This window comes from Andrographis paniculata, unplaced genomic scaffold (assembly GCF_009805555.1).
Source record: "Andrographis paniculata isolate CXL003 unplaced genomic scaffold, ASM980555v1 Contig52END, whole genome shotgun sequence".
Lineage (NCBI taxonomy): Eukaryota > Viridiplantae > Streptophyta > Magnoliopsida > Lamiales > Acanthaceae > Andrographis > Andrographis paniculata.
In genome coordinates this window covers 8,030,703-8,050,440 of record NW_026137587.1, presented here as the reverse complement: position 1 = coordinate 8,050,440, position 19,738 = coordinate 8,030,703, and the positions used below count along the sequence as shown (strand labels likewise).

Genomic DNA, 19,738 nt, shown 5'->3' with positions numbered 1-19,738 from the left:
ATAACTAAAGAAATAGCACTACTAGAATTAGTGGAGTCTTAGTCTAGAAAGCTAAAGCACATTGAGATTAAAATCTTGGAAGTCTAAATCTTTCGATACTAAATAAAACATTCAGTGGGATAAAGCAGCGAAATGAAGTTGCAAATTGGGAGAGATCAAAGGGAAGAGAAAGGATGGCTAATTAGGGTTCGATTGAAGGTTTACCAGTGTCCACTTTTGGACAGCGGATGCGGGTTTCATGTTAAAAAAAAAAAAGAAAAAAGAAAGAAAGAAAGAATGACAAGCATTTATTTGAATCAAGTTGAACAAAAGAAAAGACGCATGCAGTAGTGGCTACAGAAATAAAAGAAAACAAGGTATAATACGGTATATTCATTATCTTTCAAGGTGATAATATCTAAACAGAAAGAATAATAAAAATATCATCAAGGAGGTATTTATTAATTTGGGATGGGATATTTCAGATCAATTAATTATTTAATAGCAGAGTGTTGGGAATTAAGTGAAGCAATTGAAAGCTTCCACCTAATTAAATGTTGATTATTATGGATCATCATTACCTATTAATAAATAAATATATATATATATATATATGTAAACAAACACTATCATCAACACAGAATACGCAAATAAGCCTAAAAATTGACTTCACTTTAAAGTATCCAAATATTAAATTTTATTTATTCAAAATTGTTAAAAAAAAATTAAAATTATCACTATATATATTTTAAAAAGATGGGATCGGATTTTTACTCAATTTTTTATCGTCTGTCGGCTTAGATCTGAAGGATCAGATATATTAAATAATGTGACACACACATATTGGAACCTTCATTGAATATACTGAATCCAATTAAAACAAATAATAGTTTTAAATTAAATATTGAACTTTAATTTCAGTTAGTTGGTAGAGTGGGTTTGTCTGATTTTATTTTTTATTATTTAAAAAATATAGTGTTGGAGCTGGGCGGGGTAAATAAACATTTAATAGGGGAAATTTGGTAGAATGAAAAACTGAGGGGAGGTAAATGGAAAAGAAGAAAACCTTAGGGGTGTCACTGTGAACGGTTGCCGTACCTGATTGCTTTTTGGACGGCAGCAAACAAATAATAATAATATTACTTTATATTAGAGAGATACAGCTATACATACAAAACTCGCTATATCTCTCTCTCCCTTCTTTTTTCTCTCTCCGCCTATACATACATTCGTGCATATATATCTTACACATCTCTCTCTCCAGCTACAAAACAAATATATACACAGACAAGAATAGGCACGATTTAATCGCTCACTGTTTCTTTCTGTATCTCAGTGGGTGGAAATTTCTCTGTCTGTTTCTAAACCCTAATTGCGAAGTATCGGTGCGGTGGAGAAAATAAGGAGGGTTTGTTGGAGGAGGGGGTGATCTTTCGTTTCGTCGTCTATTTGGAACTGGAGTCGTTGTCATGGAGAGATCCGACGCCAAAGATTTCAATGATTTCATCGACCCATCCGGCAGCTCATCTTCTGGTTCGTATCTTCTTACTCCTCCATCCTTGCCCTGTTTATTTTGTGTTTCATTACCTCTATTTGTATTAATTTTTGGCTTCGATCCGTGGCTATTTTATTTGTTTGTTTTTTCTTTTCTTTTTTTTTTTTTGATTTGCGAGGAGGGGATCTGCTGATTTTTTATTTTTCCCTGCGATGAGATTGATTAGCTTGACATGGATGTGATTTTTCTGCTGACTTTCTGTGGATTGGTTTCTTGATTGTGTCACGCAGGTAGTGCAATGTTCGATGCATCTCGGTATGCGTTCTTTGCAAAGGATATAATGGATGAAGTAGAAATAGGGGGTTTGGAATATGAAGAACAGGGTGTTCCTGGAAGTGGCGTCGACGAAGAGTTGAATGAGTACCATTTGTTCAAAAAAGATGAGGTTCAAATAAATGGTTTATGTTTTTGGAATTTAAATATAGCATGGAAGTTTAGTGATTCTGCTGATGCTGATCATTAATGTCACTTGGAGTTCATATATTTGTTTATGTCTGGATGCCTTTTGCTTATAACTGCAAGCACATCTTTTTACCATTTCGGAGTGACATGGTCATGATTATCAGTATGATTGCATTTTATGAACAGTTATCTTCATGCTCCTAATGTGTACCTGATGAATGATGATCTCTGACATATAATTTTGTTTTTACCAGGGCTCAGCATTAGGATCATTATCTGATATAGATGATCTAGCTACTACATTTGCCAAAGTAAGTTGCTCTGGACCTAATATTCTCACTTAATTTCTCACACATTCCCTTTTGAGCTGTTGCTCTCAGTTGGTTATACATTAGTAGGTCATGAGCATCTTTTGCTTCTATTCAAATTTCATTTTGTGATGTTACAAGATCTCTATGAAAGTTATATACCAAGCATAAGCCACGTGCTTTTCCACGACACCATATGATCCCTATGAAAGTTAAAGGCCATGTTTCTGCAAGTGTGTTTTCAAACTGAAATAGATGGTAATTATTTTTTATAAAAATAAATGGCATCAAGTCTCTTGGAACATTTTAGCAATCTTTCTGCAGGCTTCTGCATTCTACACTTGAAACAACACTGTATTGTTCCGTTTAACCATTTCTCTTTGTCCACCCCGTGCAGTTGAATAAAGTTGTTTCTGGACCAAGACATCCCGGAGTGATTGGAGATCGAGGATCTGGATCTTTCTCAAGAGAGAGTAAGTCATGTGATTTTCTTCTAATAAATTTCAGTATCATGATTGTATTGAAGCTATGTGTTCTGGTGTGTTTAGTGATTGTTGCATTGTACACAGCATATATTGACAAATATATTGTTTTTTTTTTCCCTTACATTTACATAAAAATACTAGTTTGTTATGATTCAGTCATTTTTGTAATGGGTTTCAAATTAAAGTTATTCCACTTCCATAGTTTTGTTTCTATTTGGCTAGGATAATTCAAATGACTACCAGAAAAAAAAGGCAAACATGAAGAACACGGGTATCTCTAATAAGTTAGATTGTATGATATAATGTAGAGTTGATTTATTAACAAAGTTACGTTTTCACCTTTGAGCTGATACATTTTACTTAACAGAAGCTGCTCTTTGATAGAATTGATGCCCAACTATTTTAGTATTTATTCTAATAATGTTCCATGAACAATTAAAAGAAAAATCCTGACCAGCTATATGGTTCATTTGACCAAACTAGTTGCTAAAGGCTGGATGATAGTTTTAATGTTTAGAAGAAGATGTCGATGGCAAAGTACCTTTATGAATTGAGTAGTAGCCCATCATCACTGGCTTTAAGCTATGAAGTGTTTTAACTGCGGTTGCATGCGTAGGCCTGAGTTGAGTGCCCTAGATATTCATGTTGTTGTGTACTAATTTCTCAATTTTCTGATTAATAATGGATCTTACAGGTTCATCTGCTACAGAATGGACACGGGAGGCAGATTTTCCTGATTGGTTTGACCATCACATGTCTGATTCGGAATGTTATGAAGAAAATAAAAGATGGTCATCACAGCCACACATCTCTTCAGTGCTTCATCCTGGATCACAACCATTATACCGAACATCATCTTACCCACAGCAACCGCAGCAGCTGACACGATTTTCTAGTGAGCCTATCTTAGTCCCCAAATCATCTTTTGCTTCCTTCCCCCCACCGGGATCTCAACAAGTTTCTCTGAATAATTCACATCTTAACCTATCATCTCTTTCGAGTGGATCTCAGTCACCTTTCTCTGCACAGAACAGCTCTCCTCTATCTAATTCCACTCTACATTTATCTGGTTTGCCCCATGGCTTCCGTTATGGTACAAACTTGTCGCAGCTGACCTCACCTAACCTCTCTCAAAACTATCATCTTCAAAATCATTGGAATAGCCATGCTGGCCTTCTTCATGGGGATCACTCCGTCTTATTAGAAAACATACTACAGCATCAGTATCAAAATGGTTTATTACCTTCGCAGCTGATATCTCCCCAGCTGCAAAGACACCTCTCAGTTCAACCGAACTTGGCCCGTTTATCAGCTGTACATTCTCAAATATTTAATAGTGTTCCTTCATCATCACATCTGAGTAAATATAGACTGGCTGACAAGAGAGAGTCAAAACCTAAATCATCACAAAAAGGTAGACATTCTGTTCGGTTCTCCAATCAAGGGTCTGATGTTAGTAGCCACAGGAGCGACAGTTTGTCCCAGTTCAAGTCGAAGTACATGTCTTCTGAGGAAATAGAAGGCATTCTTAAATTGCAACATGCTGCAACCCATGGCAAGGACCCCTATGTATATGATTACTACCACCAGGCCAGCCTTGCTAAGAAATCTTCTGAAACAAGATCAGCAATTCGATTCTGCCCATCCAACCAGAAGGAGCAATCTTCCCGATCTCGTAATGCTCCAGAACCAAAGCCACATCTCCATGTTGATGGTCTTGGAAGGCTTTGCTTTTCTACAGTTCGAAGGCTCCGCCCTCTTCTTGAATTCGACCCTCCTCCCTCTGCTTGTGGAGATAGTAGTGCTGAACAGACATTATCTGATAAGTCTTTGGAACAGGAACCGATGTTTGCAGCAAGGATAACAATTGAGGATGGGCTGTATCTACTTCTGGATGTGGATGATATTGATCGGCTTTTGCAGTTTACTCAACCCCAAGATGGGGGAAGCCAGCTTAGGCAGAAGCGCCATGTTCTTTTAGAAGGCCTAGCTGCCTCCCTTCAGCTTGTTGACCCTCTTGGAAAAGGTGGGAACTCTGTTGGGCTGTCTAACAAAGATGATATTGTGTTTCTCCGCATAATTTCTGTTCCCAAAGGCCGGAAGCTCATCTCAAGGTTTCTTCAGCTTCTTCCACCAGGTAGCGAACTTGCTCGAATTGTTTGCATGGCTATCTTCCGCCATCTGAGATTTCTCTTTGGGGGGCTTCCTTCTGATCCAGAAGCTGCAGATACTGTTAATGATCTTGCTAAAACTGTGTTTGTGTGCGTTAGCGGCATGGACCTTAATGCACTTAGTGCTTGTTTGGCTGCTGTTGTTTGTTCCTCGGAACAACCACCTCTTCGTCCACTTGGGAGCCATGCTGGAGATGGTGCCTCATTTATCTTGAAATCTGTTTTAGAAAGAGCCACTCACTTGCTACGAGATCCTCATTCTACTAGCCAGTTTGGCATGGCTAATCCTGTTCTTTGGCAGGCATCATTCGATGCCTTCTTTGGTCTCCTGACAAAATACTGTGTGAGTAAATATGATAGTATACTGCAATCACTAATTACTCAAAACCCTCAGAGCACAGAATTGGTTGGCTCAGAGGCTGCAAAGACTATCAGCAGGGAGATACCTGTGGAGCTTCTCCGCGCTAGTATACCGCACACTGATGAGAGCCAGAAGAAACTGTTAATGAATTTCGCTCAGCGATCCATGCCTGTTGCTGGGGTCAATACTCATGGTGGAAATTGTGGACAGGTAAATCCTGAATCAGTGAGAGGCTAGCTGAGAAGGCAACAAGTTGCACTGAAGCTATTTGTTGTAAAATGATTTTGAGCAGCGTCTGCCCATATGTTGGCTTCTACGCTTGCTGATTCTTCTAATCTCAGCGCGAAGATGGAGTCATGGAGGATGTGTATATTATGGTGGAATTTAATAAGTGCAAGTGTACTTTTCTTGTAATCCAATGCCTACGGTCGGTAAATCCTTTGCTTGCTCTCTTCCCCACCCGTACTTGGATCCTTCCCTTCTACTTTTTCTGCAGGAGTTTATATTCTGCCTGTTTCTCGAACGTAGTGTATCTTGCATAGCTCTTATGGAGTAGTTTTATTATACCATGAGAGCTTTATTTGACAATGTTGTACAGGGAGAGAGGACTATGGGGATCTTGTGTGTGTGTGTGTTTGTGATGTGAATTTGTACAGGTAGGTGAGCCATTGAGAGTGGAGATGCTTGTCTCTCCCCTTTTACTCATATGGCTTGGTGAAATAAACAATTGTTGTTCATGTGAAGAATTTAGAAAGTTGTCGTCGACCTTTAGCAACAGCAGCAGCCTCAGCAGAGAAAGAAGAGGTCTGGAGTAGTGTGTCCATGTTAATCTGGAATGACAGATTCTCAATTGTTGAATGATAGGTACTTCTCTTCTACTTGTATGACAAGTAAATAATAGCATGTTTATTTGTCCAAGCTGTGTTTCTAATTAGGAATTTAATAGGATTGGATATTTCTGATTTTGTATATGTAGTGTGGGACATCTGACAAACACAAACACAAGCGAAGTATATAAATATGAAGAAGAATAGATGCAAAGTCTTTGCTTCAAATATTTGGGCATTGCTATATGCATCAAATGCTCAATAAAAAACCAAACACAAGCAAAGTATATAAATATGTACACGCACTAGTGTTTATGTACTCTATAATCTTCATATCTTAGCTACCCTTTTCAAAGAAACGAAGAAAAATATATTAATCATCTAAAAGCAATAACAATAAGACATGGATTATTGATTTGAATATTTCCCTTGAATGAAACAAAATACTATGGCAAGAACACTAGTCCTCTATATTAACAACTAAACAATGTACCGAGCATTGCATTGCTCTCTCTCCCTCTGCCAAAATGTGTGGTATGATACCCACGCTGTTTGTTCTTAATACTACTACAAAATACAAAGGACGTAGTTAAATAGCAGAAGCATGATATTGCAAAGAATTCCATGGAAAAGCCTGTCATAAAATAACCGGGCTCGACTCTATGCCTGTTGTCTCTCTCTCTCTCTCTCTCTCTCCCTCTCTCTCTAACCATCATCATATTCATCACTTACTACCTCTATCCATGGCAGTGTCTTGTAGTTTGTCATGGCACATCACTGTATGTTGATCACAACTCGTCGTGGGGCTGGGAGCCTGATTCAGTTTCAGCCTGATCAGACTTGGTGTGGTCCTCTGTGGTAGAAGATGTTGGTGGCTCATCACCGGATGGGGAATCAGTGGCACTTGATTTGTCACTATCGCTCTCAATCTCTACCTTGATTGGTTTCTCAATTTTCGGCTTTGGCTTCGGAATTTTGTTAACTTTTGTAACCTATATGCCAAGTGAATGTGACAGAATGAACATCATCAAGTAATGCAACTGTTGTGGAAATATCTCAAACTAGTCTAGTGTTAAGCAAGTGCTCAAGAACAAGTGAAAATTTCATCCCCCTTCTATATACAAAAAACAACAGACAATTACCTTTTCCTGGAGATCGAGAATCTTCCCGTATACTTCATCAGATGTAAATGCAGGTTTGCTATAACCAGAAGTCCTGTTGGAAGCAACATCCAAATTTTTAGATGCAAAAATAGATTATAGTAGAACAATCCTGTTGAGCAGTTTAACATATCAAACAATATGCCATGCTAATCTACATTTCTTCAACGAGCATTATCCATGTGACCTAATGGTATCTGCAATACAATCTACAAATACATGGTACATTACCCGCCAAGCCAGCTCAAACACTTGTCTCCAAGGAACCATACCTAAGAGCAAGGTTGTCACGGCGCCCTTTTGCGGCGCGACGCCTGTAGACCGCTATGGCGACAAAATAACGAACACGGCACACTATATATAATTTATATATGTATATTATGTGTTATAAGTATTTAATACTAAGGGTGTGTTTCTTTTTATTTGGTTAAGAAAATTTTAGTTTTAGTTTAGTATTAAAAGAATATTTGATTGAAATATTTTGGTAGAAGAAAAAATATAATTTTTTTGGAAAAGGGGATTGGTGCAAAAGAAACATATTCTAAATAATTCAACAAACAAGAATAATGGATAAATAAAAAATTAAATAATTATACAATAAATAATACATAACAATGCAATATACGGTTACTATGATAGTATAAATAAAAAGTAGCACTACTAGAGTTATTGGAGTCTTAGCTTAGATTAAAATGTTGGAAGTCTAAATCTCCCAATACTGAATAAAACATTCGGCGAATGAAATGGTTGGATGAAGCGGCGAAATGAAGTTGCAGATAGGGAGAGATCAAGGGGGAGAGAAAGGATGGCGAGTTAGGGCTCGATCGGGATTTAGGGTTTAGGGGCTGGGATTAAGGGTTTAGGGGCTGAGGTAGGTGTGGTTTTGGGGGCCTGGGCTGACCTAGGATGGAGATTCACAATGTTTTGGGCTACCGGGATAGTGCCATGGCGTCATTGGGGCGTCACCAAGGCATCTCCAAGCCACCTTGTTTGATATGGTGAGGAGATGTGTCCCGGCGCTTCCCGAAAAGCGCCAGAACGCCATGGCGACGCCATGACAACACTGCTAAAGAGGATTGTTAAGGCATGATAATTGGTGTAAACCAGAAGCTAATCTACTCGTTTTGAATGTGATTATAATGCATGTCATATATTTGCAGAGTTTGTATCTCGTTTACCCAATAGGTCTTCACACTATGTTCATTTTTATTTAAAGAAGGATCTGAGCATGTCACTAATAGAAGAAACAAGGTGTTATTCACAAAGATATCAAAATTAGTGACTGAACTGCAATAAAAAGAGAACACCTATCAATTGTTTTAAGCGTTTTGGGAAAAGGTTGGGCTCAAATTGAAACTTAAAACCATTGAATTATTAACCAAGAAGAAAGAATGACACAAGCATTTATTTGAATCAAGTTTCAGAATTGTATGATGAAATAAAAAAGGTGGGAGTAGTGTGGAATAAATCGTATGTATCAGAACAAAACAAAGGATGCATGCAGTAATGGCTACAGAAATAAAAGAAAACAAGGTATAATACCGTATATTCATTATCTTTCAAGGTGATAATATCTAAACAGAAAGAATTATAAAAATATCATCAAGGAGGTATTGATGGAAAAGACTATCATGAGCTGGTTAGAAAACTTACTTCTTCTGCTCTGCCTCTTTTTCACCCAGCCAATTCCTCAACTTTTCACCTTCTTGTACCACCTATAAGTCAATTTTAAATTAATTCAATATTCGTACTCTCTTGGCTCTTCCCTACCCAATGAAGATTTTTGAAACAAGAAAATTAGAACCTCATCTATTCTCTCCCTTGGCAGCCAAGGTTTGTCTTTCTCCCATCCTTGAACAATCTAAAGATAACGGGTCACAGGAAGGTGTTAGAGATGGAACACGGTATAAACATATGCACTCAGCCATCCTCAAAATTAGAATAAGCACATATTACCATGCAAGAATGAGTTTTCCAATAATCACTTAAAACACCAAAATAAATCTTCAAGTTTTACCTTCTAGTAAATCAATAATGAAATTATATACATTTTGGTTTGCCATACCAAAGTTAAGCCTATTACAAGTATTATGGTTTCCAATATACGATGGCCTTCAGCTTTCAAACTCATCTAGGAAAATGAACTTAGTATAATAAACAAACAAAACATATCATTTCCATACTTAGATCAAAGGAATAACATATAGATAGATAGATACTATGAACTTTCTATTAGCTAACAAAAACAAATAACACAATTGCTTTTAAAAATTTGCATATGTTTGACCAAAATCTTTATGCTTCAGAAAAACACTGGCTAATATACCTGTTGTAACTCTGCTAGGTATCTCTTCGCATGTTCAGATGCAGCAGGCCGAGCAGTAAGTTCATCATATCTATAATCAGAATTAATATGTAAGAGGAGCTTCTAGCATGTAATAGAGTTGCTAACCTAATTATATTGTTTATACATACGAACCTAAAAGATATGGGATTCCCCAAGGCTTTCAACATGTCTAGACGTCCTTGAAATTCAGTGGCAGAAGCATCTTCACCATCAGTATACAACCAATCTTCCACCTGCATGGGCATATTAAAAATTAAGATTACAAAGAGGAGTGGCTACAAATACATGGAGCTAAAGTTGTTAAACGAACCGAGCCGTTCGTGAACTCGGCTCGGTTCGGCTTGATTCGACTTGGTTAAAACTCGTTCGCGAACGTTAACGAGCTGAGCCAAACAACATAAACATGCTCGTTTGGTTAACGAACGAGCCCGAGCTTTGTTCACGCGTTCGAGAATATTTGTTTAAATAATATATTTTTTATAAATATTATATATACATATAAAATTATAATTTATAAATAAATAAAATATTAATTTAAAATATATAAATAAAATAAATTTAATTTTTTTTTTATAATTTATATATAAATTTTAAAAAATAAGATAAACGAGCTCGAACGAGTTTAATCGAGTCTAAACGAGCCGAACACAAACACGAGTTCAAACAACAAAAATTCTTAACGAGCCGAGCTCGAACATTAAGAACTAGCTCGAAAGCTTAACGAATGAACACAAACCTTGTTCGCGAACATTAACGAACACTTAAAATTTGGCTCGACTCGAATCGTTAACAGCTCTACATGAAGCTACTTAAAAAACAGCTGTCAAGGCAAGAGCAAACCTCATTAAGCTTTTCAAGAAAAGATTGCCGCTCTTGGTCAGTGGATACTTTTTCAAACTCCTCAGATCCAAGCTTGTCATAAAAACAATCAAAGAAGCGCAGTGAGCATACTATGTACAGAAATTATTGTAGAATGCTTAAACACTAAGAATCAAACCATGAGAGAGCAAACACAATCAAGACAGCAATTAATGAAAAACAAAAAGGCATATAAAGATATTACTAGAAACAACATTACATGCATGTTCAACAGGACCAGGCTGCATCCATCAGTTACATTAAAATATAACCTCAAGCAAGAAGAGAATTGCAATGCTCAGATTTGTTTTAAAATATCTCCAGTAAAATCTAGATGTTTAAAACAAAGTGTGCACAAAGTACAGGGCATTGGGGGATGCAACTGCATAAACATGCATGCTCAAATTCAACAGAAACAATAAGAACATCTTACCTTGTCTTTAGTAGAATATATATATCCTTCTAGGTCATTTTTCAATTCAGCAGTTCTCTTCCTTTCAGCATCCTTTTTGTTCAATACTTCTAATTTGCGTTTAGCCTCAGAGAGAGATTCTTTTGAAAGAGGCATTCCAGGTCCTTTTGTCTTTTCACTAACCTACATGAAACATACAATAGATTCTCAAACATAAAATTAGATGCAATACTAACAATTCAGTTGTTTCATCAAAATACCTTAAGGGGAACTCGGAAGGTCCGCTTTTTCAACTTCTTTTCAGTACCGAAATCGAGACTGTCAGAACCATTAACACTGGAATCTGATGAGTTGGTATTGTCATTATTAGTCCCCACTTTATCACTGCTCTCCTCCGCGGAGTTCCCAGAATTACTATCGGTATTGTTGGAAGCAGTGGATGTTGAGTTGTCCACTGTGAGATTCTTTCGTGGGACTTCAACCCACTCGGTTATTTCAACAACAGCTTCTGCTCGATCTAAGGAAAATACACCGCTTCTACTGAGAGAGAAGTGTAAGTTGGCTTTGATCGGGGAGGAAAGGTTCCTTGTTGAGTACCTGAAAAATACCAGGGAATCAGATAATACATACCTTCCTAGTCAAACAAATCTAATTTAATCAACATACTCCTTACCTTTCACTAGCATCTTTAAGTCCTAAGACATCATATTGTGCAAATATGGGAGATGCACCCTGTGGAATCAGTTCTTCACTCTCATAAGCAAGTGTGACTTCAAAATCTTGGTTGTGAACAACAGATCTGAACATCTGCAATATAGTACCAATGAACGGAAGCTGATACAGTTGAAAATGAAAATTCCTGTCTCTATTTTCAGTAGCTACTCACCTTGCTAGGTAGCTTTTTCATTCTTGGTACAATCAGCTGTCTGGGGTTTTCATCTTTTGAAAGGCCATCACCATTCAGCTCAAACACAAATCCATAAGTAGAACCATCAACCATTCCAAGTTTACGATTCAATTTGATTCCATCACTTAAATTTGCAGCATGTAATGAGGCGCCTAAAACAATCGCCTCATCTGCATCTAGATGTTTGTCCAACTCCTTCCTCCCAAGAAATTCTTGAAGTTTAGCCTGCAGAAAGATAATGTAAAATCAAATGATCAACTACTGTGAAAATGGGAGTCCAAGATACAACAATTAAAAGGTCATGAAGTTTCTGTTGCACCAAGATCAATAACAATTCAGTCTAGTCTAAAAAATTGGGCACACTTTCTTATAAGAAAGCATAATAAACATATTATACTTTTTGAAAGTAAAGATAGAAGTGGAAAAAATATAAAGCACATGAAAAGAACTTATTGCACAAATAGTCTATAGAATTATTCTTGAGGTCAGACAATAAGGACCTGCAACTTCGGGACACGAGTAGCACCGCCAATCAACTCCACAGCATATAGATCATCAACATTCAATCCAGAGTCCTTGAGAACCTCTTTAAGAGGAACAAGGGCTCTGTCCCACAGGTCTCCACAAAGCTCTTCAAACTTTTCTCGAGTTATTGTACTCCTAGAAAAATGTCAAACTTACAAATTAGGTATCCCTTTTATCATATCTGACAAAAAGAAGAAGGTGGCATATTTGCTAAAGGGAAGAAGCATGGAACAAGTGAAGGAGCGTTGTTACATGGAAACATTGAAATAATGGTCTGCATAAACTATGCTAACTTAAATAAGAAGTTCAGTTTCTCCTACACCAAAAATTAAAAATTAATATTCATAAGTGCTTGGGAAATGGTTGAATAGTTTATCATGAAAATATGTAATAAATAAATCAACCTAATTACTCTTTTTTCCTATCAACATTACACGTGCAATGCAAACACCAACAGCAGCCATAGAAGGCAACAAATAAAATTATCGGAGTTTTCAAAGTAATTGGGTGGTTAATAGAAACTAACAATGAACTCTTACTAGGAAAATATAAACAAAATGTGGATAAGTTAAATAGAACATGTAAAGCAGTAGCCATTTCCCAATGTTAACCATCATTTGTCCACAGATTTGTATCTTAGAGGTTGTAAACATTTTTGGCTGACCTGAAGTCAATATCATCGTAAAGGGACTCTACTGAGATCGGAGCCATGGTATTGGCACTCAAGATTTCTTTCGTACGCTTTACTTGTTTCTTCAGTTTAGCCATTGCCTTGGGAGAATTCCTAATGTCAGCCTCATTTCCAAGTTGCTTGTTGAACTCATCAGCAAAATGCTCCACCAGTCTCAATTCCATATTCTGACCACCAAGTTCTGAATCCCACTTTACTTCCTTTACCTGTGATAGTTACCAAAGTGTCAAAACAACACTTATAGTGCAGAAAACCGTGATAATATAACCACAAGTACGTTGAACTACTTTTGGTTATTTTTCCAACATAACTATTCATTTGAGATATTTAGGTTATCAGGATGTCTGCATATTTCAGCTTTGGAAGCCAAAAATCATATGTAAGGTGTTGGACTAAGCCGCCAAAAATGCTTAAGTGCATTCCATCTAGAAAGATAACTATCAACAATCACAGTTATGTTACCTTGGATCAGCTAATCTCACAAGGAATCGCATGAATCAGAAAGAAACACATCAAATTAGAACATATAGAAGAGCAGTCATGGAGAATAATGCACCTGAAATTGATTGACGGAAATGGTCTTCCCGAATTCCTTAGCATTGTATGCTGAAAAATATACCAAGGCAGCGTAAGTACTGCTCGCCCCCATGTCATAAAACACCACATGCCTTGATCCATTTGAGAAATCCTTATCGATTCCATACTGCAAAGCAGCCCCAGAATGCTCATTCACCAATGCCAGCACATTCAGCCCTGCCAAATCCGCGGCGACCAGCATTGCCCTTCTCTCCGCCACACCTGTAAAAGGCGGCACTGTGATCACCACGTCCTTCACCGACGTCTTTGTATGAGTATCCGCCAGCCCTGCAGCATACTTGAGTATCATCGCCACTAGTTCCTCCGCCGTGAAATTGCCGAACTCCCCTGCCTCGGCTTTAAAAACCGCCACATCTCGCGTATCATCGGGTACAGCCTCGTAATTCAGATAAAGCCTTCGGAGAAAATCTCTCGTAAAACTATAGGATTTCCCGAGGAGAGACGGAAGATGAGAATACACCTTGTTGGGATAACGAGCCAGGAGGTTGAGCGATTCCTCGCCGATCAACCGAGAATCTGCGTGGAAACTGATAAGGGTGGGGGTTTTACGCTTGGACATCTCGTTAATGGCGATCGAGATCGGAGGCTGGCCAGGTTTAAGGTTGACTACCGCGACCTTGAACGATTCGGAGCCGAGATCTATACTGGCGACTGCGGATTCAGATTCGAAGAGATTGAGCAGGAGCAGCGACAGGAGCAGCAATGCCTGGAGTGAATTCACCTTCATTTTCGCCATCGCCGCCGTGATCTTCATCTTAAGCTCTCCTTCCTCTGGCCGTGCATCAAATTCAGCAAGACGAAGGGGGGCTGGGCTCTGGAGGAGCCCTGGGGTTTTTGTAGGGCTGGACGCTGAGGTGGAGAGGACCCGGCGTCTGACGAATGGGATGCAGCCGCGTGGCGGAGAGTACACGTGGCGGGAAATGTGTCGCTGAATGCGTTGTGCCGGGCGTGGTGCGGTTGGAGAAGACTTCTCTAGGGTCTTCACTCTTCACCCTTCTCTATATTATTATTATTATTATAAAAAATTGTGTAGAAAATATAAAAATAATATATGTGTATAATGTATTAATATTTTTGAAAAAAAATGATAATAAAAAGTACAAACTCATATGGTCTTAACATGTTATCTTTACTTTTTGTATATATATCATATGCCCTTGTCCCTTATTAGATACTCCCTCCATCTCTCTTATTTATGTATGTATTTGTTTTTTGTACTAAATTTTAAAAATATTAGTAATGTATTAAGGTGTGGTATGAATAAAGTATAAAAGACTAAAATAATTTTATTAGTATTGTGTAATATAAAAGTAATGATATTTATGTAATATATTGAAAATTATAATTTTATTTTTAATGTTAGTAGAAAGTAGAATTATTAAAAATAAATAAATAAAAACGAACCAAAATAAAAAAACAAAGACAAAGACAAAGAGAGTATATTATATTAGCATAATTACGTGAGAATTTGATACCGTTACTTGAAAGGAAGTGTACGCATAGTAAGGGTATGTTTAACAATTAGCTGATAGCTTTTAGATGTTACTGATTCAATTAGCTGCTAGCTGATTCAATTAGCTGGTTTGACTAGCAGATTCAATTAGTGTTTTGTATTAAAATATTTGGTAAAACAACTATTTGACATTAGCAATTTATATATAAAATGACTATTAAGGACATTGATATATTATTTTTTAAAATATTTAATTTTGTTCATTTTACTTTGAAATTTATGAGAATTTTTATTATTAATTATTGAAAATTATAAAAATATTATAAAATATTTATTTTATTTTTATTATTTAGATTTGAGAAAATTATTTTTACTAAATAATAATAATTTTTTATTAAAATTATATAAAATATAAAATAAGAAATCATTAGTATATATATTTTTATTATGTTAATTATTATTTTAATATATATAAATAAATTAATAACATTTGTCTTTTTTTTATTTGATTTAATTTTAAAAATTTATATATTTTACAAATAAAATAATTTATATGTAATAATTAATAATAGTAATTATTTTAAATTTATAAAAATAAAAATATAATTTAATAAATTAAATATATTAATAATAATTAATAAATATTGCTATAAAAATATATTTATATGTATAAAATAAATAATTAAGTTTTAAGAAAAAATAAGAAATAATCAAAATTAAAATAAAAAAGTTCTTTCAGAATAAATGAGTTTTTCAAAAATTAACTTTTGATTTAAAAAAGCTCTATCAATTAGGTTTTTGACTGATTAAATAAATGTTCAATAAGCTAAAGCTCGCTCGTCAAAAAGCCTGTTCCCTGTTTTCCAGAGACCCTCTAAATCTCGAGGACGAATTAATACTCTGAAAAATCAGTATTGCCGGAATTAATCTAAACTTTTGTCTATCTTATATATATATTTTTATTTTCTATGTTGTTATTTGAGAGTTTAAATCTATGATTTTAGTGATGACTTATCCATTTATAAATCTCATAACACACCATATCATCTGTACATTATTATTCTTATTTATATAATAAAGAATCAGTAGGAGATGAGTAGCCAAACACTGACCTAGAATCCAACATAACATCAATTATTAAAATCAAATATACAATAAAATATATTAAATCCATTTGATATTGGATCCGGTAGAGCATTAAAATACTGCAACTGCAAATTTAATGAATAACGGGCAAAAGGGGAAAGGGTTGGAGTTAAAGAGAATCATGGGACGGGATTACGACGTCGAATGAATCCTCTGTCTCACTGACTCGAGCCATCAATGGATGACCGAATGTGATTGATGATGATGAGCGAGTGAGTGCGTGAGGTGTCGGACGTCTCCTCTCCCTTACCGCATTTCCACTTGTCTTTCCCTGAAAGGCTTTCATTCTCAATTCCCCGACGGACGGGTTTAGCTCTCAATTTCCCAATTCCGACGCATTTGTCGGTTGGTAAGCCGATTCTGTTGTTGCTCCGATATCAGGCTTGTTTTTTAGATTGATTTCGGTCCGATCGTTGCTGGAATCCACGGATTTCGGCAGTTATTTTATTTCTAGGCTGCGTTCTTCGCTGGACATGGAATCGAACCGTAAGAGTAATCGCCAAGTTGAAAGAGGTTTTTGCTAGTTTTTTTTTCCTTCTCTACGTTTAACTGGATTCGAGGTGTATTTTTTTGTTGTGTAGGATTTATTAATGCGATAATCTTGCTAGAATTCATCTCTTTGTTTTTTTCATGCTGATACTGTATAAGCATAATCCATCGTAATTATGATTCCTTCTTGTCTGTGTGTGTGAATACGAATGCAGTTGTCATTAGGATGGAATGATTTCGAGACTACCTTTATTCAATCAAAAAATTACATGATATTTTTTTAGGATTAGTGACACTGGTCGATGAAGATGTATATATAAGGAACAAATTATAGGCATTGGTTGATTTGGATATAGATCAACCGAAAACCTGGACTTGGAGTGACATTAAACTATCTTCTTTCCATTACTTGTACACCTGTTTTGAATGATACATACCTTTTGTCTTCTGCAGCCCTTTGCTATTCGACCTTGGAAAAGAGACCCAGTGTTTCGCCATCTGTCATTGTCATAGGTGCTGGTTTTGCAGGCATTGCAGCTGCACGAGCTCTTCACAATGCTTCATTTCAGGTGTATACATTATAAATGCATATACTAGCATGGCATGACAAGCACTTATGAATTGTTCTGCATATTAAAGAAAGTAAAACTTGCAGGTTATATTGTTGGAATCGCGCAATCGAATCGGTGGAAGAGTTCATACTGATTATTCATTTGGTTTCCCTGTTGACTTGGGCGCTTCGTGGTAATTGCTAACTTCTTGAGCAATGTTGATAAATGTTTTCTGGTTCCCAACTTGGGCAGAATATCATGAACACACACACACATATTTATCTCATGATTTAAATACTACATATACAATTTCGTATTTATATCTTTCTGGTCCTCTGGATGGTTACCGTCTGCATATTGATCTTCCAGGTTACATGGTGTTTGCAAGGATAATCCTCTAGCACCTGTTATTGGAAAACTGGGGCTACCAATGTATCGCACCAGTGGAGACAACTCAGTTTTGTATGACCATGATCTAGAAAGGTGATAATTGATATGCATTTACGTATGGCTTTGTTCTATTTGATTTGAATTTTCACTCTTCCACTTTCTCTGTTGTATTTTCTCGTGTTTTTGACAAAGTAAGAACATTTCCTGAACTTTCTTATGTTTAGACTTACTACTGAGCTTTGTCCCACCAAATTATACATCACTCAAGTTGAAGCTGATATCTGCTATTGTCAGTTATGCCCTTTTTGATATGGATGGAAATCAAGTTCCCCAAGATTTAGTCTCGAGGGTTGGTGAAACATTTGAGAGCATCTTAAAGGAGGCATGTGTATATTTTATTTCCATCAATCCTCTTCTCCCATTTATCTTCAGAAGATCAGGGCACATTTAGAGTAATTACTTATTTACATCCTCTGTAGACGGATCTTGTAAGAAAGGAATCCAGCGAGGATATGTCTGTGCAGCGCGCCATCTCGATTGTTTTTGAGAGGAGACCAGATTTAAGGTTCTGCGGATGCAACACTATATAAACATGTAGTTATTTCTGTGATTAGCATCTCTCTAGGAAAGATCTTATTTACCGTTGCAGGTTGGAGGGGTTGAGTCATAAAGTGTTGCAGTGGTACCTATGCAGGATGGAAGGATGGTTTGCTGCAGATGCCGAGACCATTTCACTTCAATGCTGGGATCAGGTTATTCTTCACTTCAGGAATTTCTCGAGTTGTTTTTCAGCCATTTTGGATTATGTTCGGTATCTTTGCATAATTTCTTATAGGAGAAGTTGCTCCCTGGTGGGCATGGGCTAATGGTGCGTGGATATCTTCCTGTTATCAACACCCTTGCTAAAGGTCTCGACATCCGATTGGGCCACAGGTAAACAACCAATAATATGTGACATCCTCGGGTTTGACCTTAGTAATGCATTCGGTATGTTATTCCCCCTTTTTTTGAATGTTTTCATCCAGAGTCATGAAAATCGTAAGACATTATAATGGTGTGAAAGTGAGTGTAGAAGACGGGAACGTTTTTCTGGCTGACGCTGCAGTCATTGCTGTTCCCCTCGGTGTTCTTAAATCAAAAAGCATTGCGTTTGAGCCGAGACTGCCTGAGTGGAAGGAAGCTGCCATTGATGACCTTGGAGTGGGGATCGAGAACAAGATTGTTTTGCACTTTGAAGAGGTGTTTTGGCCAAATGTGGAGTTTTTGGGAGTGGTAGCGCAAACTTCTTACGAATGCAGCTATTTTCTCAACCTGCACAAGGCCACGGGGCACGCGTTCCTCGTTTACATGCCGGCAGGGAAACTGGCCCGCGACATTGAGAAAATGTCAGACGACGAAGCTGCCAAATTCGCATTCACGCAGCTTCAAAGAATCCTTCCGAATGCCTCTGCACCGGTATTGTCGCAATCGTAACCATTCTATTTGGCAAAATTGTTGATTCGGTGTATCGCCGTTTGTTGCAGATACAACCTTTGGTTTCGCACTGGGGGACGGACAGCAACTCGCTGGGCTCGTACAGCTATGATGCAGTGGGGAAGCCCCACGACGTGTATGAGAGGCTGAGAATCCCGGTCGACAACCTGTTTTTCGCAGGGGAGGCTACGAGTGACGAGCATCCAGGGTCGGTGCATGGGGCGTACTCGACAGGGGTGGCGGCGGCAGAGGCGTGCAGGATGCGGGTGCTGGAGAGGTATGGGCAGTCGGAGCTGTTCCAGGTCCAGCCGGCGATGGTGATGGCTCCGCCGGCAATCCCGGTGCCGTTGCTTATCTCCCGAATGTAGAACTCATCATATATATATATATTTATAATATTGGAACTCGCAGCCATAATTCTTAAGCTGTGGCTTTGGTAAACCCGACCGAACCTAGTAACCGGCTACCTGATAATTGTATCTCTATAGGCTACACTGTAACTATTCCTACATACTATTGTCATCCTAACAAAATTGCACTTGGAAACTCAAGTGCAAAATGTAGGTAAACCAAACATGTGCCAATTTATAAGTTACTGACGATAAAAATTAGATAAATTATGTGACATTTCATTGTATTTTAGGAAAATGT

At 37.2% G+C, this 19,738-nt stretch overlaps 3 protein-coding genes across 5 annotated transcripts; 2 read left to right on the top strand and 1 right to left on the bottom strand.

The window, feature by feature from the left end:
* The first annotated feature begins 1,175 nt into the window (after positions 1–1,175).
* Positions 1,176–6,179, top strand: LOC127254480 (protein PAT1 homolog 2-like). The gene is made up of 5 exons (XM_051279589.1): positions 1,176–1,512; positions 1,765–1,919; positions 2,191–2,247; positions 2,642–2,717; positions 3,424–6,179. Exons 1-5 carry the CDS (start codon positions 1,449–1,451, stop codon positions 5,496–5,498), a joined length of 2,427 nt encoding a protein of 808 aa, XP_051135546.1. The 5' UTR covers positions 1,176–1,448; the 3' UTR covers positions 5,499–6,179.
* A 317-nt stretch (positions 6,180–6,496) lies between these two features.
* LOC127254479 (heat shock 70 kDa protein 17) lies at positions 6,497–14,474 on the bottom strand. The gene is made up of 14 exons (XM_051279588.1): positions 13,545–14,474; positions 12,962–13,194; positions 12,273–12,432; positions 11,752–11,997; positions 11,539–11,672; positions 11,126–11,462; positions 10,887–11,048; positions 10,436–10,507; positions 9,728–9,828; positions 9,575–9,644; positions 9,053–9,109; positions 8,902–8,963; positions 7,231–7,303; positions 6,497–7,080 (listed from the first exon to the last, which is right to left on the bottom strand). The coding sequence occupies exons 1-14, from the start codon at positions 14,337–14,339 to the stop codon at positions 6,877–6,879; spliced, it is 2,706 nt and encodes a 901-aa protein (XP_051135545.1). The 5' UTR covers positions 14,340–14,474; the 3' UTR covers positions 6,497–6,876.
* Positions 14,475–16,246: 1,772 nt separating this feature from the next.
* LOC127253966 (polyamine oxidase 2-like) lies at positions 16,247–19,731 on the top strand. 3 transcript variants are annotated; one of them, XM_051278786.1, is made up of 11 exons: positions 16,248–16,533; positions 16,624–16,697; positions 17,127–17,242; positions 17,329–17,417; positions 17,594–17,707; positions 17,909–17,996; positions 18,094–18,179; positions 18,264–18,366; positions 18,450–18,547; positions 18,640–19,069; positions 19,138–19,730. In XM_051278786.1, exons 2-11 carry the CDS (start codon positions 16,658–16,660, stop codon positions 19,453–19,455), a joined length of 1,482 nt encoding a protein of 493 aa, XP_051134743.1. In that variant the 5' UTR covers positions 16,248–16,533; positions 16,624–16,657; the 3' UTR covers positions 19,456–19,730. The 3 variants fall into 3 exon arrangements, with proteins under 3 accessions (XP_051134744.1, XP_051134743.1, XP_051134742.1); XM_051278787.1 differs by having other exon boundaries at positions 16,247–16,697; positions 18,309–18,366; positions 19,138–19,731; XM_051278785.1 differs by having other exon boundaries at positions 16,248–16,697.
* Positions 19,732–19,738: the final 7 nt, after the last annotated feature.

What these genes read in the sequence shown, in the direction of transcription:
- LOC127254480 (XM_051279589.1), top strand. Translation starts at nt 1,449, where the DNA reads ATGGAGAGATCCGACGCCAAAGATTTCAATGATTTCATCGACCCATCC. An exon ending in ATCCGGCAGCTCATCTTCTG is followed by an intron (nt 1,513 to 1,764) that starts GTTCGTATCTTC and finishes TGTGTCACGCAG; the next exon opens with GTAGTGCAATGTTCGATGCA. An exon ending in ATTTGTTCAAAAAAGATGAG is followed by an intron (nt 1,920 to 2,190) that starts GTTCAAATAAAT and finishes TGTTTTTACCAG; the next exon opens with GGCTCAGCATTAGGATCATT.
- LOC127254479 (XM_051279588.1), bottom strand. Translation starts at nt 14,339, where the DNA reads ATGAAGATCACGGCGGCGATGGCGAAAATGAAGGTGAATTCACTCCAG. An exon ending in TTTCCGTCAATCAATTTCAG is followed by an intron (nt 13,195 to 13,544) that starts GTGCATTATTCT and finishes TAACTATCACAG; the next exon opens with GTAAAGGAAGTAAAGTGGGA. An exon ending in TACGATGATATTGACTTCAG is followed by an intron (nt 12,433 to 12,961) that starts GTCAGCCAAAAA and finishes ACATTTTTCTAG; the next exon opens with GAGTACAATAACTCGAGAAA.
- LOC127253966 (XM_051278786.1), top strand. Translation starts at nt 16,658, where the DNA reads ATGGAATCGAACCGTAAGAGTAATCGCCAAGTTGAAAGAG. An exon ending in TATGACCATGATCTAGAAAG is followed by an intron (nt 17,708 to 17,908) that starts GTGATAATTGAT and finishes TGCTATTGTCAG; the next exon opens with TTATGCCCTTTTTGATATGG. An exon ending in TTCCGAATGCCTCTGCACCG is followed by an intron (nt 19,070 to 19,137) that starts GTATTGTCGCAA and finishes CGTTTGTTGCAG; the next exon opens with ATACAACCTTTGGTTTCGCA.